We start from the raw sequence: 27,301 nt of genomic DNA, 5'->3' as shown, positions 1-27,301 counted from the left end.
GTGGAGTGGCTTCCCAAATGTCCGGACTCATAGCTTTTTATTTACTAGAATACACATTTGCCCTTTTGCAAAGCAAACAGACATCAATGATCAGGTTTGGTAAACAATAAAGGATTACCAGGTTAGGGGATTGCCTTCAGCCATTCAGCCAGCAGCAGGGTAATACAATGCTGATTCTCAGCCCTTGCTGAGTATCAAAGTCCATCAGCCTTCTTATAGACTCCTCACACTTAGATGTTAACTACTTGTTGGTCTTTGCCTCTAGCAGGAAATCAAAGGAAAAATGTCCTCAGGTGAGGATTAAAAGTAACAATAATTTTTTTTTTAAAAGTGTAACTAATAGGTATGAGGAAACTTTAAGGCCTTTCATGATGGTGCCACTGGGTTTACCCTCCATCCTAGGACTCATTGTGCTGCCAAAACATCCCACCTGCTCCTCTGGGGGATTTTGACCTCCCGCCCCCAAAGCCCTGAGGGATTTCCAACTCACTCATGAAACCTTTTGTGATAACCCCCAGCCACCCTTATTCTGCGATTCCTCCTTCCTAAACCTTAAAAAAAAGGACACCTTCTTTGTTCTTGCAGCACAAATTATTCTCGGCATGGGCATCATGCCTAGTGGAATGCAGTAGTGCATGTCTACCTGATACTCTATTTTTCTCTTTAAAAATTGTGGACAGTGGCCTTATTTTCCTTAGGATTGTCTGCCTACAAGGCCATTGCGCAGGGTATTGTCACAGTTCATGGATCTACCTGTCTAATGCCACCCTCTGAAACCGTGAATTCTGAAATCTGAAGGAAACAAAAGCAACCCCGGAGTTGTCACATCGAATTTGGATCCTGGGGGGGTGTGTGGCAATCGCAGTGTGTCTTGACCACAGGAGATCTTGGGTAGACTCCAAAGGCAGCGCAAGATCAGAACTGGCTGCAGAGAGCACAGGGCAGTCTCCCTACCGTGAAAGTGGAAGCTGCAGAGGCCGCATGCCCTGGAAGCCAGAGTTCTCAGTTTTCAATAAGTGCCCAGTGGATTCCACCATGTGGCTTCTGCTTAACACAGGAGTGTCAACTACTTTTACAGCCATTCATAGCAATGACTACCTTCCCTTTTCTACAGAAACAGATGTTGGATGGTATGGAAGACCAATCGGTCTTTCCAAAATATTTTTTTCTGGAATGTTACAGAAATTATGTGCATTCAATAGAATGCTAAAAATGTTTCCGGGAAAATAAACACCAAGGATTTTTTTAATTTGTGTAGTTTGTTTAAAGCCAAGGAATAAAGCCATTGAGTTGTGACCAAGCCACCTTCATAGTTCACTCTTATCTCAGTGGGAGGCCTCCCTTCAAACATTCAAACAAAAATCAAGCCTGTCCAAAGATGAGCAGTATTTTACAAACTTTTAGGAAAGGCTTCCTTAAGTTCTGGGGGGAAATGCCGGATTTGATATTTTACCTTTTTGGGTGATGGGTGTTTTGAATTCCTGTCAATACTCTCCACCTTCACTCTGAGGTCAGCTCATTTGACCCTTTGGGTCTTGCTCTTAAGGGATGTTAGGACTGAGGGGAGGTTGGTCCAGGCTTCTTTTGACCCACGACTTCGGCAAAACCATTCTCTACCCAGTACCCGCGAGTGATGAGGTTTTCCACTTGGGGTGTGGGAATGGGCTTGGTGTAGGTCCCGCACACGATTCCTTCCAACCCTTTAGGGTGGTTCTCTCCCAGACCCGTACTTTCATGATGCGCGTGCTTTCTTCTCAGTACTCAGGGGAACTCCTACAGGCCTTTGCTGTTCTTTTTGTGTGTAGCTCTCTCCTCTCTGCTTCCTTGATCTCCAAAGACTCTCAACTCTCTTCTCAACTCGAGAAGAGGCATGCGGGCCCCTCAGGGCTCCGTGCACTGGCCCCTTGCTCCAGGCAGTGAGCAGGGGCAAACGTAGGGCCCTCCCCTCCCGTGTATGCGGCACATCCACTGTCTTGCAACCCTTGCTACATATACTTTCCCCAGTTTTTTCATTGTTTCAGGCGGTTCCTCCTGTCTCATCTTGGTTGGAAGCAGGAGCATTAGGTGTCAATTTCCCCCGGAGGCCGTTTTTCTTCTTTTCCAATCTGGAGACTCTTTCTCCTTATCTTGGTTTTCACTTTTTTTCCTCACCTTTATCCTTTGTTACAAGATACAATTTCCCTAAATCTGTTTTTATTTAACTGTCTGAATTTCCTTCACTGTTTCAAGAGGGCACAAATGAGATAGACCTTTGGTCGTGACTTGATTCTTGACTTGGATTCTTGATAGAGACCAGCCCCAGACCCGGACAGAAGCTAAATGGGTCCCAAAGCACCGCCGCCCCCCTCGCCCCCGCCCCCAGCAGATGCTGTGGTTGTGTTCATTCCAAAGCTGGATGTTGGTGGTTATTGTCTTTTATGTCGTCTTGTGCAGATTTTAAGGTGTGATGGGCCAGGGCTGCTTTTTTTTTTTTCACCAGGATTAATAAAAGCTCCAGAATCTAGCAAATAGCAAGTTATATCCCGCAGAGAAACAAGCTCTAATGGTTCTCAGTTGACAGGCTTTTCTGGTGAAGCACAGTTGTTATTCCACGGACAGAGTGCTGAGCAGCGATTTCCTTAAGCGGCAGTTAGCTCCCTACGCCGTGAATATCAACTCAGAGACGATAGCCAACGGGAGCTGGCTTTCTTTCCGTTCCGTGGAAAAAGGACTGTGATTTTCTTGACTTCACATTGCGAGGCGTGAATTTTAATCTGCTTTCTAAAAATGTTTGGCAAACGGCAATTGACATAGAATCCTTCTCTTTTCAATGGTCGCCTTCGCAGTGACCGTGCCTCTGAGGGGCCTGAGGCCTTTGTCACCAAGGGTGCTCTCAGGAACACAATGGCCTGCTTTCACGGGCCCTGAGGCCTTTGTCACCAAGGGTGCTCTCAGGAACACAATGGCCTGCTTTCACGGGCCCGGCGGACCCAGATAGGTAAGTTCGGAAAAGTTCTTCACCTGCCACAGACAGGAGTCAGTGTGCCGCAGGGGGAAATGCCCTGGTGTGTTCGATGAAGACTGCCGAGCAGTTACCATCTTTGCGGGAGGTTCTCACACTGGGGCCTGATGGATGCAAAGACTGGATCCTGGTCCTCAGCCTGGGCGCTTCCAGTGTCAAGTGATCATCGTACTGGCGCGTCGTGATGTCGATTCGCTGTTGGTTTGTTTCTTGGTTGACTAAGTATTTACCGGGAATCTGCGCTGTGGCAGGTCCTGTTTCAGGCTGTGTTCATAGCCATGAGCAGTTCCCTCCTCTCACGGAGGGAACATTAGTCGTTGTTATTATTCTAATTAACTCCTGGGGGATCTTGAGAAAGTCTGTTTTCTATCCTGAGTGTCCTGGGCTCCAGTGCCAAAGCATGGAGCTTGCTCCATGCTGTTTAAGGTTCTTAGAAAGAAAGCAAAGGGGGAGATGAAGGAAGCTCAGAGCTGTGATCACCAGTTTTGGGGAGCCCAGAATGAGCTTGGTCTTGGGAGTGTTCACAGACGCTGGGTGAGCCACGCTCAAGCCGCTGTCTCTCTCATCCCGCCGCCCAGGGCGGTCTGTTGTCTCCCTGACATTTGGATCTACTGATGCTTGTAATTGGCTGGCAACCAACTCTGCTCTTTTCCATTATTTTGTTCTTTAAATTGCCTGCACTCTGGGAGAAAGGCTTATCTGCCTTCCTAGTCAACGTGCTTGGGATTCTTCGACACCTCATTCCCTCCAGGCTGGCTCTCCCGGTGCCTCCTTAATGGCGATCTTGATCCCGCCTTCCGCATTTTAGGCGGTTGATGCTTGGCGATCGCCACTGGGCCCTCTCGTGGGTGTGTTTCTAGGGATCAATGCCTTGCTGTGTGTGGGTCCAGACAAGCGCGCCCCTGTTTTAAGCCCCCGCCTTTGTGGGTGGGAGTTGATTTGTGGCCGTTTTCTCGGGGGAAGAAGAATTGGATGGGAAACTGGTTCGTTTCTCAGAGGGAATAATGAGATTGTTGATGAGGGTCTTTTTCACTAGAAAGGAGATTTAATGACAGTTTTGGTGAAGCATGTGAAAGTCTGTTTCATTGGGTAGGAGATGGTGTCTGCCTGCCTCGCCTGTGTTCACAGAGCGACCGTTGCCCACGGACGATGGGCCGCTCATACAATGAGCTGCTGGACAGCGAAGATCTAACGTTGTATGGAATGTGCATTATCAACTCAATACCACCCTCCCCCCGATTTTTCACTCTAATTTGTGTCACGTGGCATTTACGGAATTTTCACTCGGCTCGCACTGGTTCTCTAGCTCTGCCTGTCACTGCGCGTAGCCCTCTCTTCGCTGTCCCGGAGGTGGGTTTACCAGTAGTGTTCGGTAACTTCTGGCTTCTTTCTCATCGTCCATCGTCCAGTGTCATCGTTCACATCAGCAGGATCCTCGCGTCCTAAGGCAAACGAGGCGTCAGCGTGGATGGTGCACAGCGTCTCCACCTCCCGGTCATCGTTCCTGGACCACAGGACGTCTGTCCCACTGAGCGGAGCCGGGGGACCGTGACCACGGTCGACAAAAATCCTCAGCGACGATGACTGTGTGCCACCTTGCCCCTCATGGCCTTAGGGGCTGGAGAATCTTTACTGACAGCCGTGCTCCCCAAGGAGCCCACAGGCTGGCCCTCGGAACCCATGGGGCAGCTTGGTCTCCGGAAGCAGCCCGGCAGTGCCACAGGGGCTCCAGCCAGTGTCCTCTCTGTGCCATTGAAGCAGCATGTCAGGGTGGGAGGACCATGGACACGACGGAGGGCTGGTTCTGCATTTCCCTGGGGAGGAGCGGACGCTCACACAGGCACTGGGTGCCAGTGCGGAGTGAGGGCAGCAGAGGAGCAGTGACTGCGGTCCTTCCGTCCGTGTTGGTGGCGGTGCCATGGGCCGGGGCGCAGCGGGCCGGGGGAAGCAGGGTCGGGTCGCAGTTCTGAGGTGGGGAGCTTTCTTCTCGGGTCTGTTGTTACGAGAGGTTGTGCGACGTGGAAAGATCGGCTTTTATCATTCTTGCTGTTGTTCCTTCTCCATTGAGTGGTGGATTTGGCAGGGTCCCTGCTTTCATCTAAAACTGTCTGCTGTCTCTGCACATGGAGTTACACCAGAGTTTGATGCTTGCAAGTCGCTCAAGGAAGTGGTTTTCTGAAAAATGTGGACTCTGTGGAAATATTCTATGACCCCGTTTTCTTCTCTCCCCCATTTCCTGGAGGTCAGAGGAAACACATGATTGAACTCTTACGATTGTCTGTTCTTATCAACTCTGACAGCTGCACCCCTGGGGCTCACCTCTCCCCAGAAGACAAGGGATAATCGGGCATCGGGACCTCCGTGTCACAGTAGACGGGTGTGGGAGACCCCGAGAGGAGTTTTATCAGCGTGTGCATCCACATTTCCCTGTAAACCGGAGGAAAATCACTCGTAAGATGTCTCAACTGATGGTTCCAACTTGGGGCTGCCTTGCAGCCCGAGCCGGTGTGATATTATTCTCTTACCAAAAAACAATCTTTAGTTAAAAATGTAAAAAAAGAGAAAAATTATCATTACTTCTCAATCTTACACCCAGAGATCGCCACTTTAGACATGGTAAATACTAGCTCTTAAAAGGCATGATTATGGAATCTAACACATGCAAATGCACATACATAATGCACATATGTATGATAATGTACATATTTTTAAAAGGAGTAATAGTGCGTGTCCTGTGTTGGAAGGTACTCTTTTCACTAGGTGATGCTATATATATATATGTGTGTGTGTGTGTATATATGTTTGACTTTAGAGAGAGGAAGGGAGAGGGAGAGGGAGAGAGAGAGAGAGAGAGAGAGAGAGAAACATCAATGATGAGAGAGAATCACTGATCGGCTGCCTCCTGCACACCCCCTCCTGGGGATGGAGCCCACAACTCTGGCATGTGTTCTGACCGGGAATTGAACCGTGACCTCCTGGTTCATGGCTGGACACTCAACCACTGCACCACACCGGCCAGGCCTCAGTGATACTTCTCGGTCAGTTTCTCCTGTGGCTAACGGGCCTTCTGCACACCTACCTAAGGCTCCACGGTGTCATTAAACCTGTTACTGGACATTGAAAGCGAAGGCTGCCTGTGCTGTGGTTCCCCCTGTGGGTGTCACAGGAACCCGAAGACCTTTCTGTTTAGACATCTGATCAGTGAGGAGAGGAGATCTGCTGGACCAGAACCTGGAAACCTCACCCCACTCGCGTGGAACCTGCTGGGGGATTTCCACGGAATCACTTACTGCTGTTGCGTGTTAATGTCACTACATTTTCTCTGTGCAACATTTTGATGTCACGTTACATTGGGTCAGCACGCATACATCGAGAGATTCTTTTCCCGGGTAGCAGGCTACATACAAGGTGGCTTAAGAGCGCGCCCGAGTCACTCGCATTTTATTCATGAAGACGGCGGATGAATAAGGGAGGCACAGCACCCGCCCCTGGTAAATGGGGAGTCCAGTGCTTGCTTGGTGCCAGGCAGGGAGGAAGGGCCCGTGTCGGTAGCGGGAACCTGTCTTCCTCCTCTCGGGGTCGCTGTTGTTTCGCTCAAACTAAGTTTTAAACGTGCGAAAGAAGGGCCCAAAGCAACAGGGTTTTCTGATTTTTCAAGGAAAGCTGGAAATGACATTTATTTATGGAAAACTCCTAATTACTCAGTGTGGCAGTGACTGCCACTGCAGGCGGAGCGGGAGGCATCGCAGGTCTGTCTCGCCCTCGGGTCTGCAGCGTGGTAGGCCCGGGGGCCAGTCTTCAGCTCTGGGATTGAGCAAATCCTTCAGAAAGCGAAGGCTTTGCCTCCCACGTCTGTCTTCCCGGGGTTATTGTAAAGAGAGATGTAATATATAAAAGCCAGGAGATTTCCAGTAGGCAGTCACTTAAGGGAAAAAAGGATGCACAACAGGATGTGACAACGATTTAGGGTTCCTAAGGCCCCCACGTGAAGTGTGTAAAGCCTCCCATTTTCTGCAGAGCGCAGCAGGCGTGGCGCATCCCAGCTCATCGGCGGGCGGGGTGGCTACGCAGTCAGTAACTGCTTTCTGCGGAACCCGGAACCAAGAGTTGGAGTCGATTCTGGACCGCTCACACTTCAGCGTGGGGTGCGTGTGAAGTGTATGTTTAAACGTGTGATGCTGGGGGACCTTGGAAACCCACAGAGCCTGAAACCCACAGAGCACAGTGCCTTCCGGTCTGCGGGTGCTCCACTCGTGGCCTCTCCCCGCCTCCCTGTCTCCGTGCCCTTCTGCTCCTCACTGAGTTGCTGAAGAGCCGGAACCACCCCCCGAAGCAAGGACCGGCCTGGAGTGGACATGCACGCCTCCGTGTGGGTGAACGTGTGGCCAGGTGCTATTTCTTAGGTGCAGAAGGAGGTGACATTGGCCTAGCATGCTGCTTTAAAAAAATAGACATGACCCTTTTTATGAAAAAAATATATTTTTATTTATTTCAGAGAAGAAGGGGGAGAGAGAGAGAAAGAGAGAGAGAGAGAGAAACATCAGTGATGAGAGGGAGTCATTGATTGGCTGCTTCCCCCACGCCCCACACTGGGGATGGATCCCACAACCTGGGCATGTGCCCTGACCGGGAATCGAGCCATGACCTCCTGCTTCATAGGTCGACGCTCAACCACTGAGCCATGCAGCCTGGGCTAGACATGATCCTTTTTATAATCATAGAACATTGGAGTTGGTAACGGAGCAGGGATTTAAATCGTCTCTAGCTGGTGCCAGAGGTGAGGCCTCGCGTAGAATCAATAACCTGCTTCTCTGAGGATTATCCAGCTTCAGCTTGGCTTCCACATTTTGGTCACTTTGTTCCCTGGTGGAGAACGTGGTCCCCCTGTGGTGTTTTCACGCTGTGTACACAGTGCAGTGCGGGGAGTGGCAGCCCCGAGGCCCCACAGCCCGCGGGGCACCGCAGTGCCAGCTCTGCCACCTCCGCACTGGCTCGACCTCTCTCGGCCGATCTTCGGCGCTCGCCCAGCCGTGTGCGGGCGATGCTAGTGTCTGTCACCACTGGGCCTCTCCCAGCGCTGCTCCCTCCAGCGGCTAGTCGACTCAGAAGTCCCCGGAGAGAGACGACCCATCGGTATGCCCGCTCATTAATTTTGCAAAGCACTTTGATCCCTACCCCATGGTTTTCTTCACGTGCATTTAAATGGCTTCCAGTCCCCACGAAGCAACAGACAAATGCTTTACGATTTTCTAAAACATGAGAGAGAAACAGTGATTCACGGGTTGCCTCCCGCATGTGCGATGACTGGGGCCGGAGATCGAACCTGCAACCCAGGTATGTGCCCTTGACCAGGAATCAAACCTGCGACCCTTCGGTGCTCAGGCTGACGTGCTAACCACTGGGCATACCGGCCGGGGCTCTCATCGGCATTTATTTAGTGTTTGCAGTTTAAGGGAAGCAGCACCTTAGTCTGATGCGTGATCAAAACCCCTGGTTGGAGATGGTATAGCACCGCTTTCAGTTTCTCTGTTGGAGTAGATATTTTTGTACTCCCTCTTCCTAAATATTTCATAAATTTAATGCAGCGGAGGTTCGATCAGAATAACAAAACGGCAGCTTTTCCTCCAAAATGATGTACACGTCGCCATCCATCACACTTTCCCTGCTGCCTGGCGTTTTCAGCTGCCTGTGACCTACTTAGGGGTCTCCTGACGAGATGAGGGTTCCTGGGGAGTTTTGCGAGGCCGTCGCGGTGGATCTGCCCTTGTGCTTGAGATTCCCGCCTCGTTCCCGGGCGGACAACGGCCAGCCCCGGCCTGCACACCCGCCGCCTTCTTGTTGGGTGGACAAGCTTTCTGTTGTGATTGTCGGGAGCAGTAGCATTTGATTATTTGGCTTCCGAGCGCACTGCATGTATCTGCGGGCATTCTAGCAGGAGGCATGTGAATCCTACGTTCATCTCACTTCCATTCTTGTTAGTGAGCATTTCCCGTCCACGTCTCCTGCCCAAGGGCTAATCGATCAGTTAGGAGTGAGGCAGGAAATTGCCCCGTGGAGTGCGATTCGTTTGAAGAGGCGGACATGGGGAAGCCCGCACGGCAAGGCTCTTCGGAAGGGAGCGAGTCCCGAGTTACAGCCCAGCGGCGAGAGGGAGGAGCGTGGGCCTGCGGGCAGGGGCTCTGACTGATGAAGGCCAGAGAGCGGAACACACAACAGAAAGTTACAGAAATGGGGCTTCCTTTCCGAGCAGTTTGTAGGAAGATGTAGCAAATCTTGAACAAAATAGAGCGTGTCTGACCTCTCACTCCGGCCTGTCCTCAGGCTTGACCAGTGGTCTCCTCCGGAGCAGGTACCTCCTTTAGGACTCGCTGCCCCACGCCCGATGCGAGGGCCGCCCTGGGCGGGCATCCCTCCTGCCCTCTGCAGGGCCAGCTTCCGTCCCCCACGCTGGCCAGTGGGACTCGGAAGTCAGCGTGGGAATCACTGACATGGCACACTGGGAGCAGTGAGTGTGTGTGTGTGTGTGTGTGTGTGTGTGTGTGTTTAATATGTTTTTATTGATTTCAGGGAGGAAGGGAGAGGGAGAGAGAGACATCAGTGATGAGAGAGAATCATTGACCGGCTGCCTCTTGCACGCCTCCTACTGGGGATCGAGCCTATTACTGGGCATGTGCCCTGATGGGGAATCGAACTGTGACCTCCTGGTTCATAGGTTGACGCTCACCCACTGAGCCACACTGGCCAGGAGGTAGCAACGTTCTTGACGCGATAGTTCAGTTCTTCCCGTGGGTGCACCCGCGTTGCTTATCCCAAGAAAGCGAATCCCGAAGCCACACGGACCCCAGAAGGTGCCTATGTGGTGCCGACACGCAGGCCTTTTCTGAAATATCACTTACAGCTTTTTGATTGTCACGCGCGCTGAGAAAAGCCGTGCGTTGTGACCCAGTTTGGCGTCGGCCATATTTCTCACACACAGCTTCTTGCTGGGACGTTAGGAGTTTCCCCTGGTTCTCCCACGGCTTGAACAGGATCAGGCTGGCTTGTCACAGTCTCTCCTCCCGTCCCGTCCACACAAGCAGTCACACCGCCCCGTGGGCGCCATTACCGCCTTCATTAACCCCGCCGCCTGCTGCAACGAATGGATTTCCGTGTGCGTCCGGGAGCCGCTGCTGCTGACAGTTCAGATTATCCGGACCAGAGGGACGCGCCCGTCCTGCCCGGCGTGGGAGTGCCAGGGTTAGGGACAGACCTTGTCCGCTGCCACGCGGACCTCGCGAACGCTGTGCGAACACCGTGCCGGGTCCCGTGCTGACAGCGAAGGGGGACAGCTGGCCCATTATCGGTCCCCATTGTCTTTCGTCCCTCGAGGCTGCCTCGGGTCTTTATTTTCACAAAACAGATTCCGATGCAGGACCTACTGATGAGGCCAGCGGTTCAGTTTCCCTTGGCTGAGGGGTTCAAAATGCTCGTCTCCCCGCGGTGGGCGCCTGATGAAGGGGTGCTTGGCGGGAGGGGGGTGCGTGCTTCACACGGAGTACTGTCACGGAAACGCTGCTCACGAACAGTGGCCACTCGCCTCCCTCTGTGGGTGCAGCCATGTGTCCCTGGCCCCGTGACAGGTCACAGAACCCTCAGGTGTGGTTCCCAGCGGGGTGCCACGGCTCGGGGACGCACTCCAGGCAGCAGGAGGGAGCTGGGTGCCCGGGGCCAGAGCAGGGAAAGCTCAGCGTGCGCCCTGCGTGGTATTGTGGGGACCATCCTGCTGGGTGAGCAGTGCCCGTGGCAGGTGATCAGGTAGAAATGCCAGCCCAGCGCCCTTATTTTTAAACGAGTAGAGAGACGTCCGAAAGGAACGCTGCGCCCCCCCACCGAGCAGGTCAGCGCTGTGTCTGATTCCGTGGGAAGGGGGTCGTCCAGGCAGAAAGAGGAAGGGCCAGGGGACACTCAGTCTCGTGGTGCTGGGGGTAGAGGGCCACTCGGACTGGTGTGTGGACCGCGGTGGGAAACATTCATGCGTGTAAGTGAAGTGTTTCTCTGCCTCCTGGCTTTGTCATCTGAATCAGGGGTGGGGAACTCTCTTCTGCCAAGGCCGTTTGGATATTTATAACGTCATTCTCGGGCCACACAAAACGACCAGCTTACACATTAGCCTGCTCCATTGGGTCGCACGTTGGATGAACTCTCCCCACATGCCTTGGCAGGGCCAGACCACATGATTTCGGGGGCCAGACGTTCCCCGCCCCTGGTCTAGATGCTGAATTCTGGGTCCAAATTGTCGGGAAGGGGGCCCTCAGAACGGCCTTGGGCATCAGCTCCCGCCTCTGTGCACCCTCTGGCGTTCGTTTGTGCCCACATGGCAAGACATGGTGGCCGCCGTCTCCCCTCCTCGCGTGGCCTCCACCCGAGGTCTCGCTGGTGGTGTTGGCCCTTTGAGACTCTGCTTTGCGTTCACCCAGGATAGACTCCGGGTCGTCAGCCCCACAGCCTCTGCCGAGCTGGTGGGAGTGGGGGCCTGTTTTCAGCTGCCTCCACGGCTCTCTCACAGGGACAGAGACCTGGGGGGGCGGGGGGAGGTAGGGGTCACGGAATTCACACCCAGCTTTCCTGGTTGCCGTTCCCACTGGACTGTGTTGCTGATGCAGGCCCTCCCAGAGTACCTGTGAGCCAGGAGGTCACGGTTCGATTCCCAGTCAGGGCACATGCCTGGGTTGCAGGCTCGATCCCCAGTAGGGGGCGTGCAGGAGGCAGCCGATCAATGATTCTCTCTCATCACTGATGTTTCTATCTCTCTCTCCCTCTCCCTTTCTCTTTAAAATCGATGAAAAAGTAAAAATAATTAAAAAAAATTATAGTTACTAATAAAAGAAGAAGCAGCCGTATCTTCTTACGCTCACATTTGCCGCAGCGTGACTTCCAGGGAGGCTTATCGGTTTCAGCTCCCAGGCCTGCTCTTGGTGAAGTGGGATTATATAAATCCCCTCACTCCTTCCATTTAAATTTCATATGGGGAGGTTATTTTGGGGAGTTTGAGGTTCCCTCCCCAAAATGAAATGCTCTGTGCTGCCTGGAATCTCTCTCTTTCTAATCTGGTCCTCTGGGCACCGGTTACTCCCCTCTGGGCTGCCGGGAATGCGGGGAATGCCAGAGGCACCCGCTTTATGAATACGCCCCGAAGGCATTCTCACTGTCGGATGGAATTCCTGGACAGACTGAGTCACCTCCCGTGATGCTCAGAAAAATAAAAACAAGTGCAAAATCTCATTCACACCGCACAGCGGCGGCGGGGGGGGGGGGGGGGGGGGGGGGCGCAGCTTGTCCCTAATTACCATCTTGTGAAACGAAGTGGCTGGTTTGGGCAGAGCTGCTGTCTGCTTTTGGAGATATTTTGGAAAACATATCTGATTTGTTTGGCAAGTTTCATTGTGTAAGAGGGGAGAGGATAAATATTTACAAAGATTTGTAACCCTGGTCAAGCACAGCCATGTTTAATCTCGATTTAAAAAAAGAGGTGTGTTGTGGGGGGGCAGCTTTTAAGCAGTGTAGCGTTTGCTAAGGAAGAACTCAGCTGTCCAGGGTGGCGGGCAGCACCTGGGAGCGCCGTTCGCTGGGATCCACAGCGAGGAGGGAGCCCAGGAAGCGCCCGCTGCGTTCGTTCATGAACGGGGAAGTGTGTGTGTGTGTGTGTGGGGGGGGGGGGGCAGGGGGACACGGTCCCAGGGAACGTGGTGCCTGAGAAACCCCGCGGGAGGGTTTGAAAGTTTATCCATAACAGACGAGTGCCGAGCTGGTCATGCTCATCTTTACCGGCTGCGCTGACTGGGCTGTTGCAGTGGCAGGAGTTTTGCCTTAACTTTCCATTAACATCTCAGAGATAAACTGGCAGCAGCCCCCCCCCCCCCCCCGCCCCGCTCCCCAAGTATCTTTTACTTTAGAAATAGCCCCTGAGGGGAAGCAGAAAGGCTTCCGAGAGAATTTATGAAGTGGGAGTTACGGGCTAGAGTCCAGTGGACGGCAAACTCATTAATCAACAGAGCCAAATATCAACAGGACAACGACTGAAATTTCTTTTGAGAGCCAAGTTTTTGAAACTTAAACTATATAGGTAGGTACATTGTTATTAACTTAATTAGCGTCCTCCTAAGGCTTAGGAAGAGCCACATCCAAGGGGCCAAAGAGCCGCCTGTGGCTCGCGAGCTGCAGTTTGCCGGCCACGGGGCTAGACGAATTTCTTGCAAAGTGTGAGCCACGTGACCCCAGGTTTGCAAATACCACGTGGCTAGTCACGATGCTGTCATTCCCACGCGGCCCTGCTCGGCCTCACACTGTGCAGAGCCTGAGGCAGGGCTGGGCGGGGCTCCTTCCCGGCCCCACGGCTCCCGGGGGTCACAGAGCTACTGCGTCTGCCTGGGGGATCGGGGGTGGGGAGTGGGGTGGAAAGAGAGATGAGCCTCATGTGACCGTGCTCCCCTGGGAACAGGGAAGGGTGGAAGACTAGCGAGATGTACCCCTAATTAGACAGCCTGTGCTGGGGGCACTGAGCAGACAGGCCGCCTGGTCCTGGCGGTTGAGGTGCGGGGCCTCCGTGGGCCTGCGTTTCCCGGTGACCAGGCGAGAAGCGGGTGTTGGAAGGAGTTGGCCTGATCACATCATCTGTCCACACCTGCCATGTGTCCCCGCCTCCCCCTGGGCGTGCCCCCTGTCCTGGGACCCCCCCCCCCCTTCACTTTCATTGCACGTGAAACTGTTATTTCAGCCGCTTCATTGATTACGTGGGCTCTTCGGAGGGAGCCTGAGGACCCAGGCATCGATTCTAAGCTACCGTCTTTATGAGATGTCTAAACCGTCAGCCTCCTGTGAGAAGGGGCGTCTGGGAGTTACTGGGAGTGACCTGCGAAGTGTGCACAGGTCAGGCGCGTGGGCACTAGGTCGTTCATGATGCTGGTCCCACCGTGACGCTGTGAGTTAGTGCTGTCCCACGTGTCCTGACGTGGCTGTTTTCACCGTCGAGTGGACTCTGGGTTATGGTTTCTGCCCCGTGTTCTGGTTTCTGCTGTTAAGTTTGTTTACAGATCGCCAAGGGGCTTCAAACTCGTCTAAAAGCCCGCCGCCTGGGCCCGTCGCTGCCTGTGACAGACCCGCGGGCTTCCACAGCAGGGCCGTCCTTTATGGGGGGCCTGGGGGTGTATCCGCGTCTCCCTGTCCGAGACGGCATGCTCACGTTCACTCCCAAAATGTTGGTCTTTGAAGAGCCAAGCACTGGAAGCACTGGCTGTCATTGTCTTTGGATGTGAGCGGCGGGCGGATTTCAGCGCACATGGTCGGCAACAGCCGTCTCCCGTCTTTCCTGTGCTGGGTGCAGCTTTGTTGTCCCTCCCATGCCGCCTCCCTTCTGAGTCAAGCTCCGGTGTCCCTCGGAGAGTCACTGTGCGCATCTCACCAAAATTCCCTCGAGGCGCCTGGGCTGGACTGAGCTACGCACACCTTCTCTCTGCTTCCCCCCCCCCCCCCCCCGCCCATCCCACCTGCAAAAGGTTTCAGAAACCAGTTCTTCAGGAACCAGCAGGGATGCCCCTCACCCACCCATTCCAAATGCAGTGCTGGCCCGGGTGTGTGGGCCTGGGATGGTGCCGGCCCAGGTTATGGGCATGGGCATGCGGGAGGGCTCCAGTCATTACCAACTAAAACGCCCCCATTGGTCACTCCACGGAGACTGTGGCAAGGTCCTGGGGACGTAGTGAGCCAATGGACACAGTGCCTGCTCTTGGGGAGCTCAGAGTCTGAGGGCAAGGCACCTCCTTCCATCACTGTAGTTTAATAACAAGTAAGACATGCATTCCTCACTTATCATGGAACATCTATTTATTGAGTAACCACCGTGGGGTAGGCGCCTGGATGGGGAGGGAGTGTAGCGGAGAGCATGCAGGCCCGGTCCTTTAGTACATTCCACACCCTTGACATTCATCTTGATTCGACCGAGAAGTTGGCAAACTTCAAGATAGACTCTTCAAAAATACGTACCATTAAAGCAGGACAGTGGGTCCTCGCACAAAGTGCCCCTCCCGTCCACAGCCAGGTCTGCTCCGTCCCCGGTAGCAGAGAGCAGCGTCGCTCCCCACCCGCCCGTGAGCATCTTCATCTCTTCCTCCGTTTCTTGCAGTGATTGCCAGCTTCCGAGGCACCGTCCCCTACGGCCTGTCGCTGGAGATTGGAGACACGGTTCAGATCCTGGAGAAGTGCGATGGTAAGCGGGCCGCTGCGGCCGAGGTGGTGCCAACAGGCCCGCCCTCCACAGTTCATGAAGCTCATACGCCCGTCCACCCCTCTGTTCGTCTGGATTTTCCCAGGAGTCACTGTGAACCATTTCTGACAAGACTTGTGTCTTGCCTTCAGCTCTTGGCGGATGAGAAATCATCGTTTGGTATTTTCAAGCTGATGCTATTTCTCCCTAATATTGTTTCCTTATAGTCACTGGATGCCGAAAGAGAAAGCAACCGAGACTCCTGTGTTGGTGGGAGTCCATGGCACACTCGAAGGCCTGCCTTAGACTCTCGAGGGACGGGTCGATTCCCCAGGACAGAAATCCTTCCCCCGGTGGGGTGACCAGCACCTCGGGGAAGGCCCCCATCTCGGGGGGGACTCTGTTCTCAAGCTGCAAGCTTGTCCCCCCTCCCGCCCTCCAAATTTGGACTAAAGTTACTTGATGCATTTGGAACGCTAGTGGGATATATTATTATGAAATTGTATGATGATGATTAATTTATGTAGCAGGTAACATTAAGTCAAGATACCCAATACATCCTCAAGTAAAGTTTCCATTCCTGCTGTGCAAAGCATCCTTCAACTTTAGTCCCTGAAAAGATCCCGGATGAAGGGACTATTCTTTGCTAATAGAATGAACACATTTTAAAGTCCCATCAGTTTATCCCAAAATATTCATTTTCCTCCAAGCCTGTTGTCCTTATTAGGAATCTACAATATGCTGATGTTATCATAGGAGGGTTCACTATTGATTAAATTGTGTTCCCCCAAACAGCTGTCACATTCGGTTGGAGCCTGGCGTTAGGTGGGGGTGGTGCATGGACATGTGCGCTGTCTACTGAAATTGAAACCTTAAAAGAGGTCATGTTTTCTGAGTCATCGCCAGATGCATTTGTCTGTGTCCACTTTGCATGCAGATCAGTACAAAGTTTGCTTTGGTTTGGTGCATGAAGATGGACTCCCAGCCAACGGGCTGTTTGTAATCTAACACCTCTCTGTGCAGGATCATTGGACAGACCTCTCTCTGACTCTTCTGCAGGTCTCCAAGTTTGGTTTCCGTGAGAATAATTATTTAAGAATGGGTGTGTTTCTTGGATATGTCTTTAAGGGCTTTAATAAGCTCTAAGATATAGAAATTTCGGATTTTCTATTCATCCTGCTTTCTTTGGACTTTAAAACTGTCAGGCAGGACATTTTTACAGTATATCCTTAAAAAATAAAAGAACTTATGAGGAGCAAATATATTTAAACACAAAGCTCAAGTATTCTTTTTGAAAATTCAATTAATCACAAAAATTCCATTCAGTAGAACATTTCTTGCATGGTAAAATAATTTCCTACCAGTAAACAAAGTGTTTTGTATCCTTGAAACTGTAAGTTGAAAATATTGTATTCATAGGGGCATATATATATATATATCTCCTATATAATAAAAAGCTAATATGCAAATCAACTGAACAGCAGAACGACTGGTTGCTATGACACGCACTGACCACCAGGGGGCAGATGCTCAATACAGGAGCTGCCCCCTGGTGATCAGTGAGCTCAACCAGAAGCTCATAGCTGGCAAGCGCAGCAGTGGTGGTGGGAGCCTCTCCCGCCTCCGCGGCAACACTAAGGATGTCCGACTGACGGCTGAGCAGGCCTAAGCTATCAGTCAGACATCCCTGAGGGCTCCCAGACTGTAAGAGGGCACAGGCTAGGCTGAGGGCCCCCCCCCCCCCCCGCGCCCCCGCCAGTGCATGAATTTCATGCACCGGGCCTCTAGTGTATGTATGTATGTATGTATATGTATATGTATATGTATGTGTGTGTGTGTGTGTGTGTGTGTGTGTGTGTGTGTATATATATATATATATATATATATATATATATATATATCCTGTACTCATTTTAAATAACAAAGGTATATTCCCCTTTAAGGGGGGGAGGGCTGTGTAATGGATCAGTGGGTGGCAGGTGAGGTGACAGGCCGCCTGCAGAATGGAAGTGATGGTGAGCTGGGGCTGGACACTGAGCTGGTGAAAGAGTGGCCACGCATCCTCTTAGTGGGTGAGCCCTGGCCTCACTCTGACTATTTTTCCCCAGTTCTTTTCGTGTGGGTGTCAGGGCACAGCTTAGTGGTGAGACAGTCCTGTCCTTTGCAGAAGTATTGCCAGCGCCCCTGGCCCCACACACAGTGACGCAGAATCACTGACTGGGCCCCCTCTGCTGGGCTCACCCATCTGGTGCTATAAGGCTGACTCTACCCCAGGCCGTGGCTGAGGACCTGCCAGCTCGCTAGTGCTGTGGGCCGAGCACTGCTCTCCGGGGCACCGTGGGGGCCGCGTTGCCGGGCAGAGAGAGTTTGGAAATCTGTTCATTTTTGTGCAGATCCTGGATTCCCTGAGACAGCAAAGAACAGATTGACTTGTAATCATTGCTTTTTTAAAAAGTATCCCAGTGGTTTCTTTAAATGTAACTCTGATTATTTCTCCACAGGCTGGTACAGAGGATTTGCCTTAAAAAACCCAAATATCAAGGTAAAAAATTATTCCTTCTAACCACAATTACGGGATTTAAAAAACCAGTTATTTTGTTTCATTATCCGATGGAAATTGCAGTTGGGGCTCTGCGTTGAAATGCCGCATGGCAAGACAGATTTTCATAAACTGGAAATTCCTTTGAACTCGGATTAGAGTTAAACTGCGCTACTCAGGTGCTAATCCCGTGTAACGCCGGCGGTGTGTCCCGTGAAGACCTTAATACGCTCATTAGATAGAAACAAAATCTTCTTGAAATGTGTTTCGCAGAGGGCGAAATTAAAATTCCGGGGGGAAGCACAGATACCAAAAGAAGTATTAACGCGAGGTATTTATTGTTAGGTTTTCTGCAGTCTTGTTTGTAGAGTGTTGGTTGGGGAGACTGCTTTATGCGGCCGTGTGTTAGGAGTTCTTCTGGGTTTCCACGGGGAACCAGGAAGCCAAGGGCTCATCTCTCTACCACTCCAGACGGAAATGAGACGCATTTATCTGTTTGCAGAAATCTTCAGGAATTGTAGTCGGAAGTGATGATTTTTGTTTCACCTTTCATTAGTGCAGTTACGATTTTTTAAACATATTTTTATTGATTTTAGAGAGGAAGGGAGAGAGAGGGGGAAGTAGAAGCATCAATGATGAGAGAGAATCATGGCTCGGCTGCCTCCTGCATGCCCTGTACTGGGGATGGAGCCTGCGACCCGGGCATGTGCCCTGACCGGGAATCAAACCATGACCTCCTGGTTCATAGGTCGACGCTCAACCACTGAGCCACGCTGGCCGGTCCAGTTTATGATTTTGACACTAATCCTGACCCATATCTATAGTTTTCCTCTTTATTCTAATCTCCCCAGCTTTCACCCATACTTCCTCATTCTCTAGTATTTTTTTTTTTTTATATCTCATGTTCCTTTTGTTATTGTTGAATTCTGGCTTTATTAGGATTATAGATAAGAAATTGTGTAATTTCTCCTTTGCCCGTCTTTCTGCCTTTTAACCTTTTTCTGTACGATGCAACATGGTTTAATTCCTTTGTTTTGTTTACTTTAGGCCATTCTAAAGGAGAGCCTGAGGGGCCATAGAGTATACAGATTTAATTTTTTAAGACTTAGCCTCATTGCAAGTTATTTTTGGACATCTGCTGCTCACATGCAAATGTAGCTTCCTTATTTAATTATCCGTTTAGAACTTGTTTGAGGAAAATAATTTATTTGGCTTCTGTTATTTCTGTCATTCTTCTAATCTCAGATTCGGACTTTTTCCTTATTCATTATAATTTCTCTGTTAATCTTACTGTACTGAGGCAAGTTTAAATTTTGAAGGAAAAATAAAGTATTTTTAAGCCTGTTTACCTCTTTCCTACTGTTGTATGTATAGAATTTGGTTATTAAGTTTTATGGGATCCTTGGATCCACAGTGGTGATAATGTATTCAAATGACATTTGCTTTCCTAAATATTTAATTGAATTTGTCATTTGATTATACATCAACAAAATCATTCCGAGGATATTGTCATTTAATGGACAATAAAATTGATGCTCATTTTTAAAATGTTGTTCCTTTCAGTTTCCCATTGAGAACAAAGGAACAACGGGCCTGTCCTGTCGTTGCCTACAATGACAGCTCTGAGCGGCGGGGCTCCCGGTGGCTAATTTGGTGCCACCGCTGCGGCAGCGGGTGATTCATGCCGCTGTTTGCATCGGGGTCTCCCGGAGCACTGACTGCCCACGTGGCCTCCCAATTCAAGTCGCTGCTTTCGTGGATATTGTTAAATACACACACGGGCGTTTGGAGAGAAGAAAAAGAACATCCCAAACAAACCACAGCACCAAAAGCAGCCTTTTTGTCAAACCATGCCATATTTTCATAAAATTCAATAGAACATGCTTCCTAGGCAGGATTCCCAAATTTTTTAAAAATTTCTCTTATGAAATATTTTTTTGAGTGAGCTTTAATTTTTTGGTTATGTTTGTTGTAGAGAAGCGTAACTTTGCACCCCGGTGAGGCGTAGAAAAGGACTGGACCTGAGGAATGAATGGGTCCAGCCTCTCAGATGGGGTGGCGATGTGGTGTCTTCCCCCCAGCCCCCCACCCCCGTCCACGTTGCTGTGGTTGTAGGCTGTGCGTTACCGTGTGACTGTGAAACCACCGACCTCACAGACGGCTCGCACCTCACCTTCGTGCTTCTCTTCCAGGGCATCTTCCCTTCCAGCTACGTTCACTTGAAACATGCCGGTGTGAAGAACAAAGGGTGAGCCGGGAGTTTTGTTCATAGCCGCAGGGCTTTCCCAGAACCGTCCTGTTCCGAGGTCAGAGGGGCGGGAAGGCGCAGTCTTCGTGTTGACCAGTGAACGGCAGAAGACGGTGCCGCTGCCCGTGCCGTGCGGTGAAGAGGGACAGCGCCCGGGCAGTGGGTGGGGAGCGTGAAGGAGCCCGTGTGTGTGTGTGTGTGTGTGTGTGTGTGTGTGTGTATGCGCGTGCGCATGTGGGATGGGGTGGGCTCTCGGGCACAGGGAGGGCCTCCTGTCCAAGGTCGCGGCAGCAGCAGGGCTGGGTCTGCTGGTTTCCTGCTGTGCAGGGAAGCGTGGTGGTCAGGCCACCGGATGCTGAGTCATGTCTCAAACCCCAGGAATGTCCTAGGTTCACCGCCGAGTGCGAGCAGCTAAGTCTGTCTTTCTGATCAGAGATAATACCCTGTCCTCGTGTGACTGCTTCACAAAGCCCTTATTACACTTCAGAGAACACGATTTCTGGGCTATTTCTTTTCAGTCGAGTTCATCGGCTACCTAGGGCTTTTCATGCATTTAAAACGTTTCTCCAGTCCCTCTTCAGAAGGACCCGAGGCAGCTACCCAGGTCCCCGATCAGTCAGATAAAGTACCATAGGATTAACCTGGAGGACGTGCTCACTGAAGCGGTTAACGTGAGCAGATCCACATAAGTGGCCGTGGATTTGGACCCAAACATTAGCTGTCAGTGTCACAAGGAATATGTGTTGCCTCATTGGGAATATTTTTTATTTTATGACAAAAGAAAGAATACAGGTTCAGCCATGAAAATGACATTTTTCCTCCTAAAGCAAAAAACCCCCCAGCAATTTCTTTGCATCATGAAAGCACATTTGGGAGTGTAGTAAATGATACCCTCAAACTTGAGGTTTACCAAAGGAATTCCAAGGATGCTATTGGAATGGACGATTCTTACACACACTCTCTGTGAAGGTAGGGTGTTCAGTCTTAGTGCGGTGAAATGCCTTCTGCACATGGCTGAGTGTCCCTCTATAGATAAAACTTAAAGACTAGGATTTGCTTCTACTCTATATCTTAGCTACTTTAAGCAAGATGATTATTAGTAGCAATAGTAGTAATCACTGCAAACAGTAGTTGAGAACTATCATTATTCCAGTGCTAATAGTTACCACTCCTCCTTCTCTTGTAATTAAGCTGTGTCCTTCAGAAATGCCGGGTAGCCACGATCCACCAGAATGAGTCGACAGAGTCATCGGTCCTGTGGGAGTTCCCCCGCCTGGCGAGGTTGGGCACTGCCCAGCACTCACACAGCCAGGGGACCATCCAGCTTACTCTCTCTTCTGCCCTGGCTGCCCCACATCTGGGCGGGGCAGTGGGCAAACCCCAAGGTCTCTGCCTGGTCCCAGACAGTGTCCACCATGGCAGACCTGTGGGGCCAGGCCTCTGTGCGACCTTTGTCCCAGACCCCCCCCCCCCGACTCCCTCAGTTGTCCAGAGCTAAGGGAAGGACCCCAGCCCCGTCTCCCCCTCTGAAGGAGGGATAGCAAGGAGAGATGCCAGCAAAGACAATGACTGTCGCCCCGTGGGAGTCCTACCTCTCGAAGCAGAGTTGGGTGGAACATCGTTTTCATTCCAACATGTGCCCTCTTTTCCTTATTATTATTGGTTTTGGCCCTGGTTTGTCGCTGTCTCATGTATGGCCCCGTTCCCTGAGCCCTGAGAAGATTACATGTATGTAAAGGGGACTTGAATTTGGGTTCAGTTCAAGACTTGGCTGGTGGTGGGTTTTCCCCCCAACATAGGCAGGATGGGCATGATTCAGGACAACGTGGAGGCAGAACTGACATTTATTTTCTAAAACACAACCTAGGGATTGAAACCCTAGATTCTGGGACTGGTAACAGGAAGCAAACGTTGAGCCTGAACACGTTGCAGAACCAGTCTTGCCAGGTGACTGCTTTCCTGAGAGGGGCCTCCTGGGGTTTTGATGTCACCTGTCCCATCTTCGGGGCCCAGCAGCCTCACGGGGCCACCGGCGTGAACTGGCTGCACAGTACACCCCACAACAATCAAACAGGATGTAACCTCAGGGGCAGCTACTCATGCAGGCCACTCGGATGTTGATTTCAGTGTAATGAACAGGAAACAGCTGCTTTTCCCAAAATGGCAATTTTGTGCTTCTTGACAATTTACATTTTGGTGGAACAAACCCAAATCAGCGCCCTGCAGACTGAATTGCCTTTACGTTCTTTCCCGGATTGCAGGACGGGCGGGGGTCCTTAAGCTGAATCCCAGTTTGTGAGCAGCGAGGCCACTCTGTCTGCTTCATGCCTGCGGGGTCAGGCCACTTTCGAAAGGTCAAGTAGGTTGTAGGTTTCCCTGGAGACCTGCTGCTCCCTCCTTCACCTCCCACCCAATCATTTTATCGTCTCTCTCTCTAAATGCCCATGGTGTCAATCGCAGCCGCACTTCAAAAACAGAACGCATGCCCCGCCTTGGAACATGTCACCTAGAGACTTGAGGACGGGCCCGTGTATGTCACAGGGCGTGTGCTATGGTTCACTTTGTTTCTAGTGGCAGATCCCAGCCTCACCTGTCCAGCTGTGGGTACCCCCTGGCAGGGAGGGAACTGTGCACAGGGCTAGGACGTTAGCAGCAGCGTGACACGCGGAGGGAGGCTGTGCTGGTGAAGGAATCAAGGCGAGATTTCAGTTCCCGTACTCACTGCCAGGAGGACTTCACAGGAGACAGGTGTACACGGGCACAGCTCTGGAGCATGTGTGAGCCCCATGCTAAGAAGTCGCCATCTCTTGCTGCTCCAGACCACATGGTTCTGTGTCTGATATGCTGTTACCTTCTATGTATGAGATGTTGTCCCTGGAAAAAACTCAAGTAAGGAAAACAAGCCCCGCTATATACTCTGAAGCATTCTTTTGAGAAGCAGTCGTAATGGCCACTTGGCCATTTTAACTTGCATAAAAATGGGAAGAATTTGAAAAAGAAACTTGAGGCAAAGAAAAAGGTTACTGTGTGTAGAGGGAACAAATGAAGTCTTCTGGTTTCCCCCCTCCTCTTTCTTTTTTTAAAAAAATATATTTTATTGATTTTTTACAGAGAGGAAGGGAAAGGGATAGAGAGTTAGAAACATCGATGAGAGAGAAACATCCATCAGCTGCCTCCTGCACACCCCCTACTGGGGATGTGCCCGCAACCAAGGTACATGCCCTTGACCGGAATCAAACCCGGGACCCCTCAGTCTGCAGGCCGACACTCTATCCACTGAGCCAAACCGGTCAGCGCCCCCTTCCTCTTTCTTATGCATCTACCCAACAGGGAACCAACATCCTGGCCTTCCTAGATAGCGGGCTGAACCCTTTCCAAGCATAGTTTCTGATTTATAGAGAAGAAATAGGAAGACTGTAGGCCCCAGTCACAGGAGGGACAGTCTACAGTGCACATTCAAATATCTCTAACTGCTTGAGCCCTCAATAAGCTTTACTATGAACGATAACATCACTAATCGTTAACAACTAATCCTTGTCCCGGCCCCATGTATAAATGATGACAACGAACGGGAGTGACATCAGGTGAGAGTAGGTTGGTGGCTGGTGTCTAGTTCCTATAACACGGGGTGAGTTTGGACTTGGCAGCCTCACATCTTGGGCATCAGTGAGCCTGTTTTGCCCTCAGGGCCCTGTGTTGGGGCTCAGAAAGCAAAGCCACCTCCCGGTGTAGGTGAGCCTGGTGACCTCACGGCACAGGTGAGGGCTTCGGGCCGGAGAGGGTAGAGCTACAGTCCTGCGGTCCCGCTGTGGCCGGAGCAGAGCTCCTCTGATATTACTCCTCTCTCTCCGCCCTCCTCCGACTCCATCGGGAGCGTGGCTGGTCGCTCGGGGATGTAGCCCCGTAACCCACGTGGCCTGCCTCACGCCAGCTTAGCATTTGATCCTGGTCACCGCCTGCAGAACCAGAAGCGCCAGGCGGCTTCCTGCCCTGGTTTAACTTTAATGTTCTCCAGAGAAAACACTTGTCTGTGACGCTTGCCTGTGTGCTGTGTTTTTCTCTTTTAACGTCACAGACAGTTTGAGATGGTCATTCCCACCGAAGACTCCGTTATCACAGAAATGACCTCGACGTTGCGAGACTGGGGCACCATGTGGAAGCAGCTGTATGTGGTAGGTGGCGTTCCCGGGCAGCGTTTTTTGGGTCAGGGAGTTGTTTTAAGAAACATCTGAGCAAGGGGGAGCCTGGACTGGCATCTGGGCACCTGCTGTAAGTCCCCCCGGGAGTCAGGGGCCAGAGCATAAGAAGACATCTTGGGATCCGGAGGAGCAAGGTCAAGGTAACAGAACCCCAGGGCTCTGTGCTGGGCCACGGCAAGGGAAGCGCAGGTCTCCTTGGGACGTGAAAAGAATATGTTGGGAAGAATCTAAAATTCAAGAATTATTTTACTTAAAACAGCATTGTGCATGACACCAGCATGAAAAATGAAACTATTCGAGCTGCTCAAATTAATGCCTCCTAAGTACTCAACAGGAGACTTATAAAAACGACAGTGGAAGTGGTATGCGTTCATGGACCTAGACCCGCACGTTGCCTCTTCTGTGGGGAGCAAAGTTGAATTTCCTCTTGGTTCAGCCTTTCCCAGCGAGTTTTGCCTGGTTTTGAGGTTTCGAGCATCTGTTCTGGGGACAGACCAGATCGGCTTGGCCATCTGTGTGTTAAGTTGTAGGAGTCACCTCCTCGCGGCCTGGTATTCGGAGCGATGGAGACGGAATTACTGTCCAGTTTTCCTGGACACTGGACTGGGCGTCAGTTGTACTGGGAGCAAATGCCAGTTTACCCTGGAGGTCCCAGCCGTGTGGCCTTGAGGCTGAGGCTGGCGTGGCTGGGTTGGCCCTCTTGGGTCTCCTGTCCGGGTGTGAATTCCCGGGCGAATGCTTTGGTGTAAGGTCCCCAGGCTTGGGTGCAGGGACTGCTGTCCCTGCTGTTTTCGAACAGTTCAAGGCACCGAGCTTCCCTGAGGAGAGAAGTTTGAGGAGGGCGGTTGTGTCTCCTAAATCAGCGGTCGCCAACCTTTCGGACCTCAGGGACCACTGGTTGGCGACCGCTGTCCTAATCGTAGGCAGCACACAAGAGCTGCTCTCTGAGGGCCCTGAGCGCCTACGCACGTGGCGAGCGCTTCCGAACCGCTAGCTGCTCCACGTGGTGACATCGGTGAGGCCCCATGATGTCCCTGAACGTGTCACCTGACACTGGTCAGGGATACAGGCACAGAAAGCCTCAGGGGGACACGCAGCCTTCCGTCTGAGTGATGTGTGCAGGCCTTTGCGGGGGTAGACTGTCCTCCGGGGAGGTCTCCTTCTCAGGTCTGTCCAGAGACGGTCTGTCCAGGGCTCAGGGCTGGGGACTAAGCCTAAACCTAGTCCGTCTGCTGCTCCAGTACTCGGACTGTGTCCATCGTAGATGAATAAAAACTTCCCCATCTCTCACAATTAAAATTTGCTACACTTCTTTCATGGGTTTTACAAACGTTTTATATATTGATTAATGAGAGAGAGAGAGAGAGAGAGAGAGAGAGAGAGAGAGAGACAGACAGACACAGAGAGAAGAGACAGAGACAGAGGGAGAGAGAAACATCAATAGTTGCCTCCAGTACTGCCCTGACTGGGAATTGATCCTGCATCCTTTTGATGCATGGGACAACACTCTGACTGACTGAGTCACCCAGCCAGGACACTGTTTGCTACCTCTCGGATGTAGTGCAGGGTGTTTCGATAGTGTGGGACAGAGCTGAGGAAAGGAGGATTTGAGGGGGAAAGGGAGGCAGAGGAGGCGGTGGGAGGCACCGTGGGACCCAGACGCAGCATCGTGCTGGGCAGTCTGGGAAGTGACGTCGGATTCCTGGGGAGGCAGCAGTGTCATCACACGGAGCGGGGGACGCGGGCACGAGGGCGGAGTCTGTTAGGAAGAATCTGTCCCCACAGAGGCGAGCACACAGGACATGCCCCCCTCCCCTGTGCCCCCGCCCCACCCCGGCTCTGCCTGGCGACCCGACTGAGGCCGCCGTTTGTGTGTGTCCCAGAGAAACGAGGGCGACCTGTTCCACCGGCTGTGGCACATCATGAACGAGGTGCTGGACCTGCGGCGCCAGGTGCTGGTGGGCCACCTGACGCACGACCGCATGAAGGACGTGAAGCGCCACATCACCGCCCGCCTCGACTGGGGCAACGAGTGAGTGCGGGCGGCGGGCGGCACCGACCCGGGCTCGGCGAGCGTGGGGCTCGCCCCGAACGCACTCTGTGGGGCTCTCCCGTTGTCCCCCTTGGGGACTGAGTACAAATGGTCCTGGAGGGAGCCCAGAGCCGCATCCCCAGGGCTGGGCTGGTGTGGGCACGGGCGCTGTTGGCTCGCTGCACCCGTGTGGCCGATGGTGCCCGAGCTCCCAGGCACGACCCCTGGCAGGTGCATCAGCTGTGGCTTCTGCACCCACTGTGGCCTCAGCTGTGGCTTCTGCACCCACTGTGGCCTCAGCTGTGGCTTCTGCGCCCACTGTGGCCTCAGCTGTGGCTTCTGCGCCCACTGTGGCCTCAGGTGTGGCGTGGGCACTTCCTGTAAACAGGCAGCTCCGTGCCACAGGCATGGGCGCCCTGCAACCCTGGGGAGACGCTGAGGTTGCAGCTCCCGAGTGGCCATGGGAAGCTGTCAGGAGGTTGTGAATAGGCTCTTCCCTCTCCCCTGGGGGCCTCCAAGAGGTTAAAGGGGTCAAAGAGCGCCCACACTGCTCCCCAGAGCGCCCCGATGTCCCTGCCCGGCCCGCAAAGGCCATGTGGAGGAGGCTTGTCCCCCTCCTTCCTGGGTTCCCAGGCCGGTTGGGGGCTGAGCTGACACAACCTTGACCCCCCCCCCTTCCCTGGGCTTCCTGGATCCTGTGTGCACCCCTCCATCTGTCCCTTCCTGTCACCTTATTTCTTCTTGTTTTGAAAGCACTGCTCTGATCCTCCTCTGGGAGCCCCGAAACCTCAACTGGGGGGAGGCTAGCCTAAGGAAAGCCCTAGGAATTCGCAGCTTAGAAACCTCAAACTTTCTGCCACTTCCTTTCCCAGGATAAAATTATGTCCGACTCTTGTCTCCACACAGTCGGACGTGGGCGGGCTTCGTGCTGAGTCTGTGGGTGCTCGAGGCTCCTGCTGTAGAAAGCCAAGACCCCCCCCCCCACACCCCTCCCCGTGGCAGGATCCCCCCACTCAGAGTGCCAGCCCCTCCCCTAATTTGCCC

The 27,301-nt window shown here is 52.2% G+C and overlaps 1 protein-coding gene across 2 annotated transcripts in view; it reads left to right on the top strand.

The window, feature by feature from the left end:
• Positions 1-27,301, top strand: part of DOCK4 (dedicator of cytokinesis 4) — a 194,095-nt gene that overhangs the window by 79,334 nt on the left and 87,460 nt on the right. For both annotated transcript variants that reach the window (XM_081102275.1, XM_081102274.1), the window contains exons 2-6: positions 15,159-15,242; positions 17,741-17,781; positions 19,971-20,026; positions 24,102-24,198; positions 26,109-26,257. In XM_081102275.1, the coding sequence (XP_080958401.1) occupies positions 15,159-15,242; positions 17,741-17,781; positions 19,971-20,026; positions 24,102-24,198; positions 26,109-26,257 (427 nt within the window). The remainder of the gene's footprint in view (positions 1-15,158; positions 15,243-17,740; positions 17,782-19,970; positions 20,027-24,101; positions 24,199-26,108; positions 26,258-27,301) is intronic.

The sequence above is a fragment of the Myotis nattereri genome (assembly GCF_964212035.1).
Source record: "Myotis nattereri genome assembly, chromosome: 11".
Classification (NCBI taxonomy): domain Eukaryota; kingdom Metazoa; phylum Chordata; class Mammalia; order Chiroptera; family Vespertilionidae; genus Myotis; species Myotis nattereri.
This window is presented reverse-complemented; position numbering and strand designations above follow the sequence as displayed.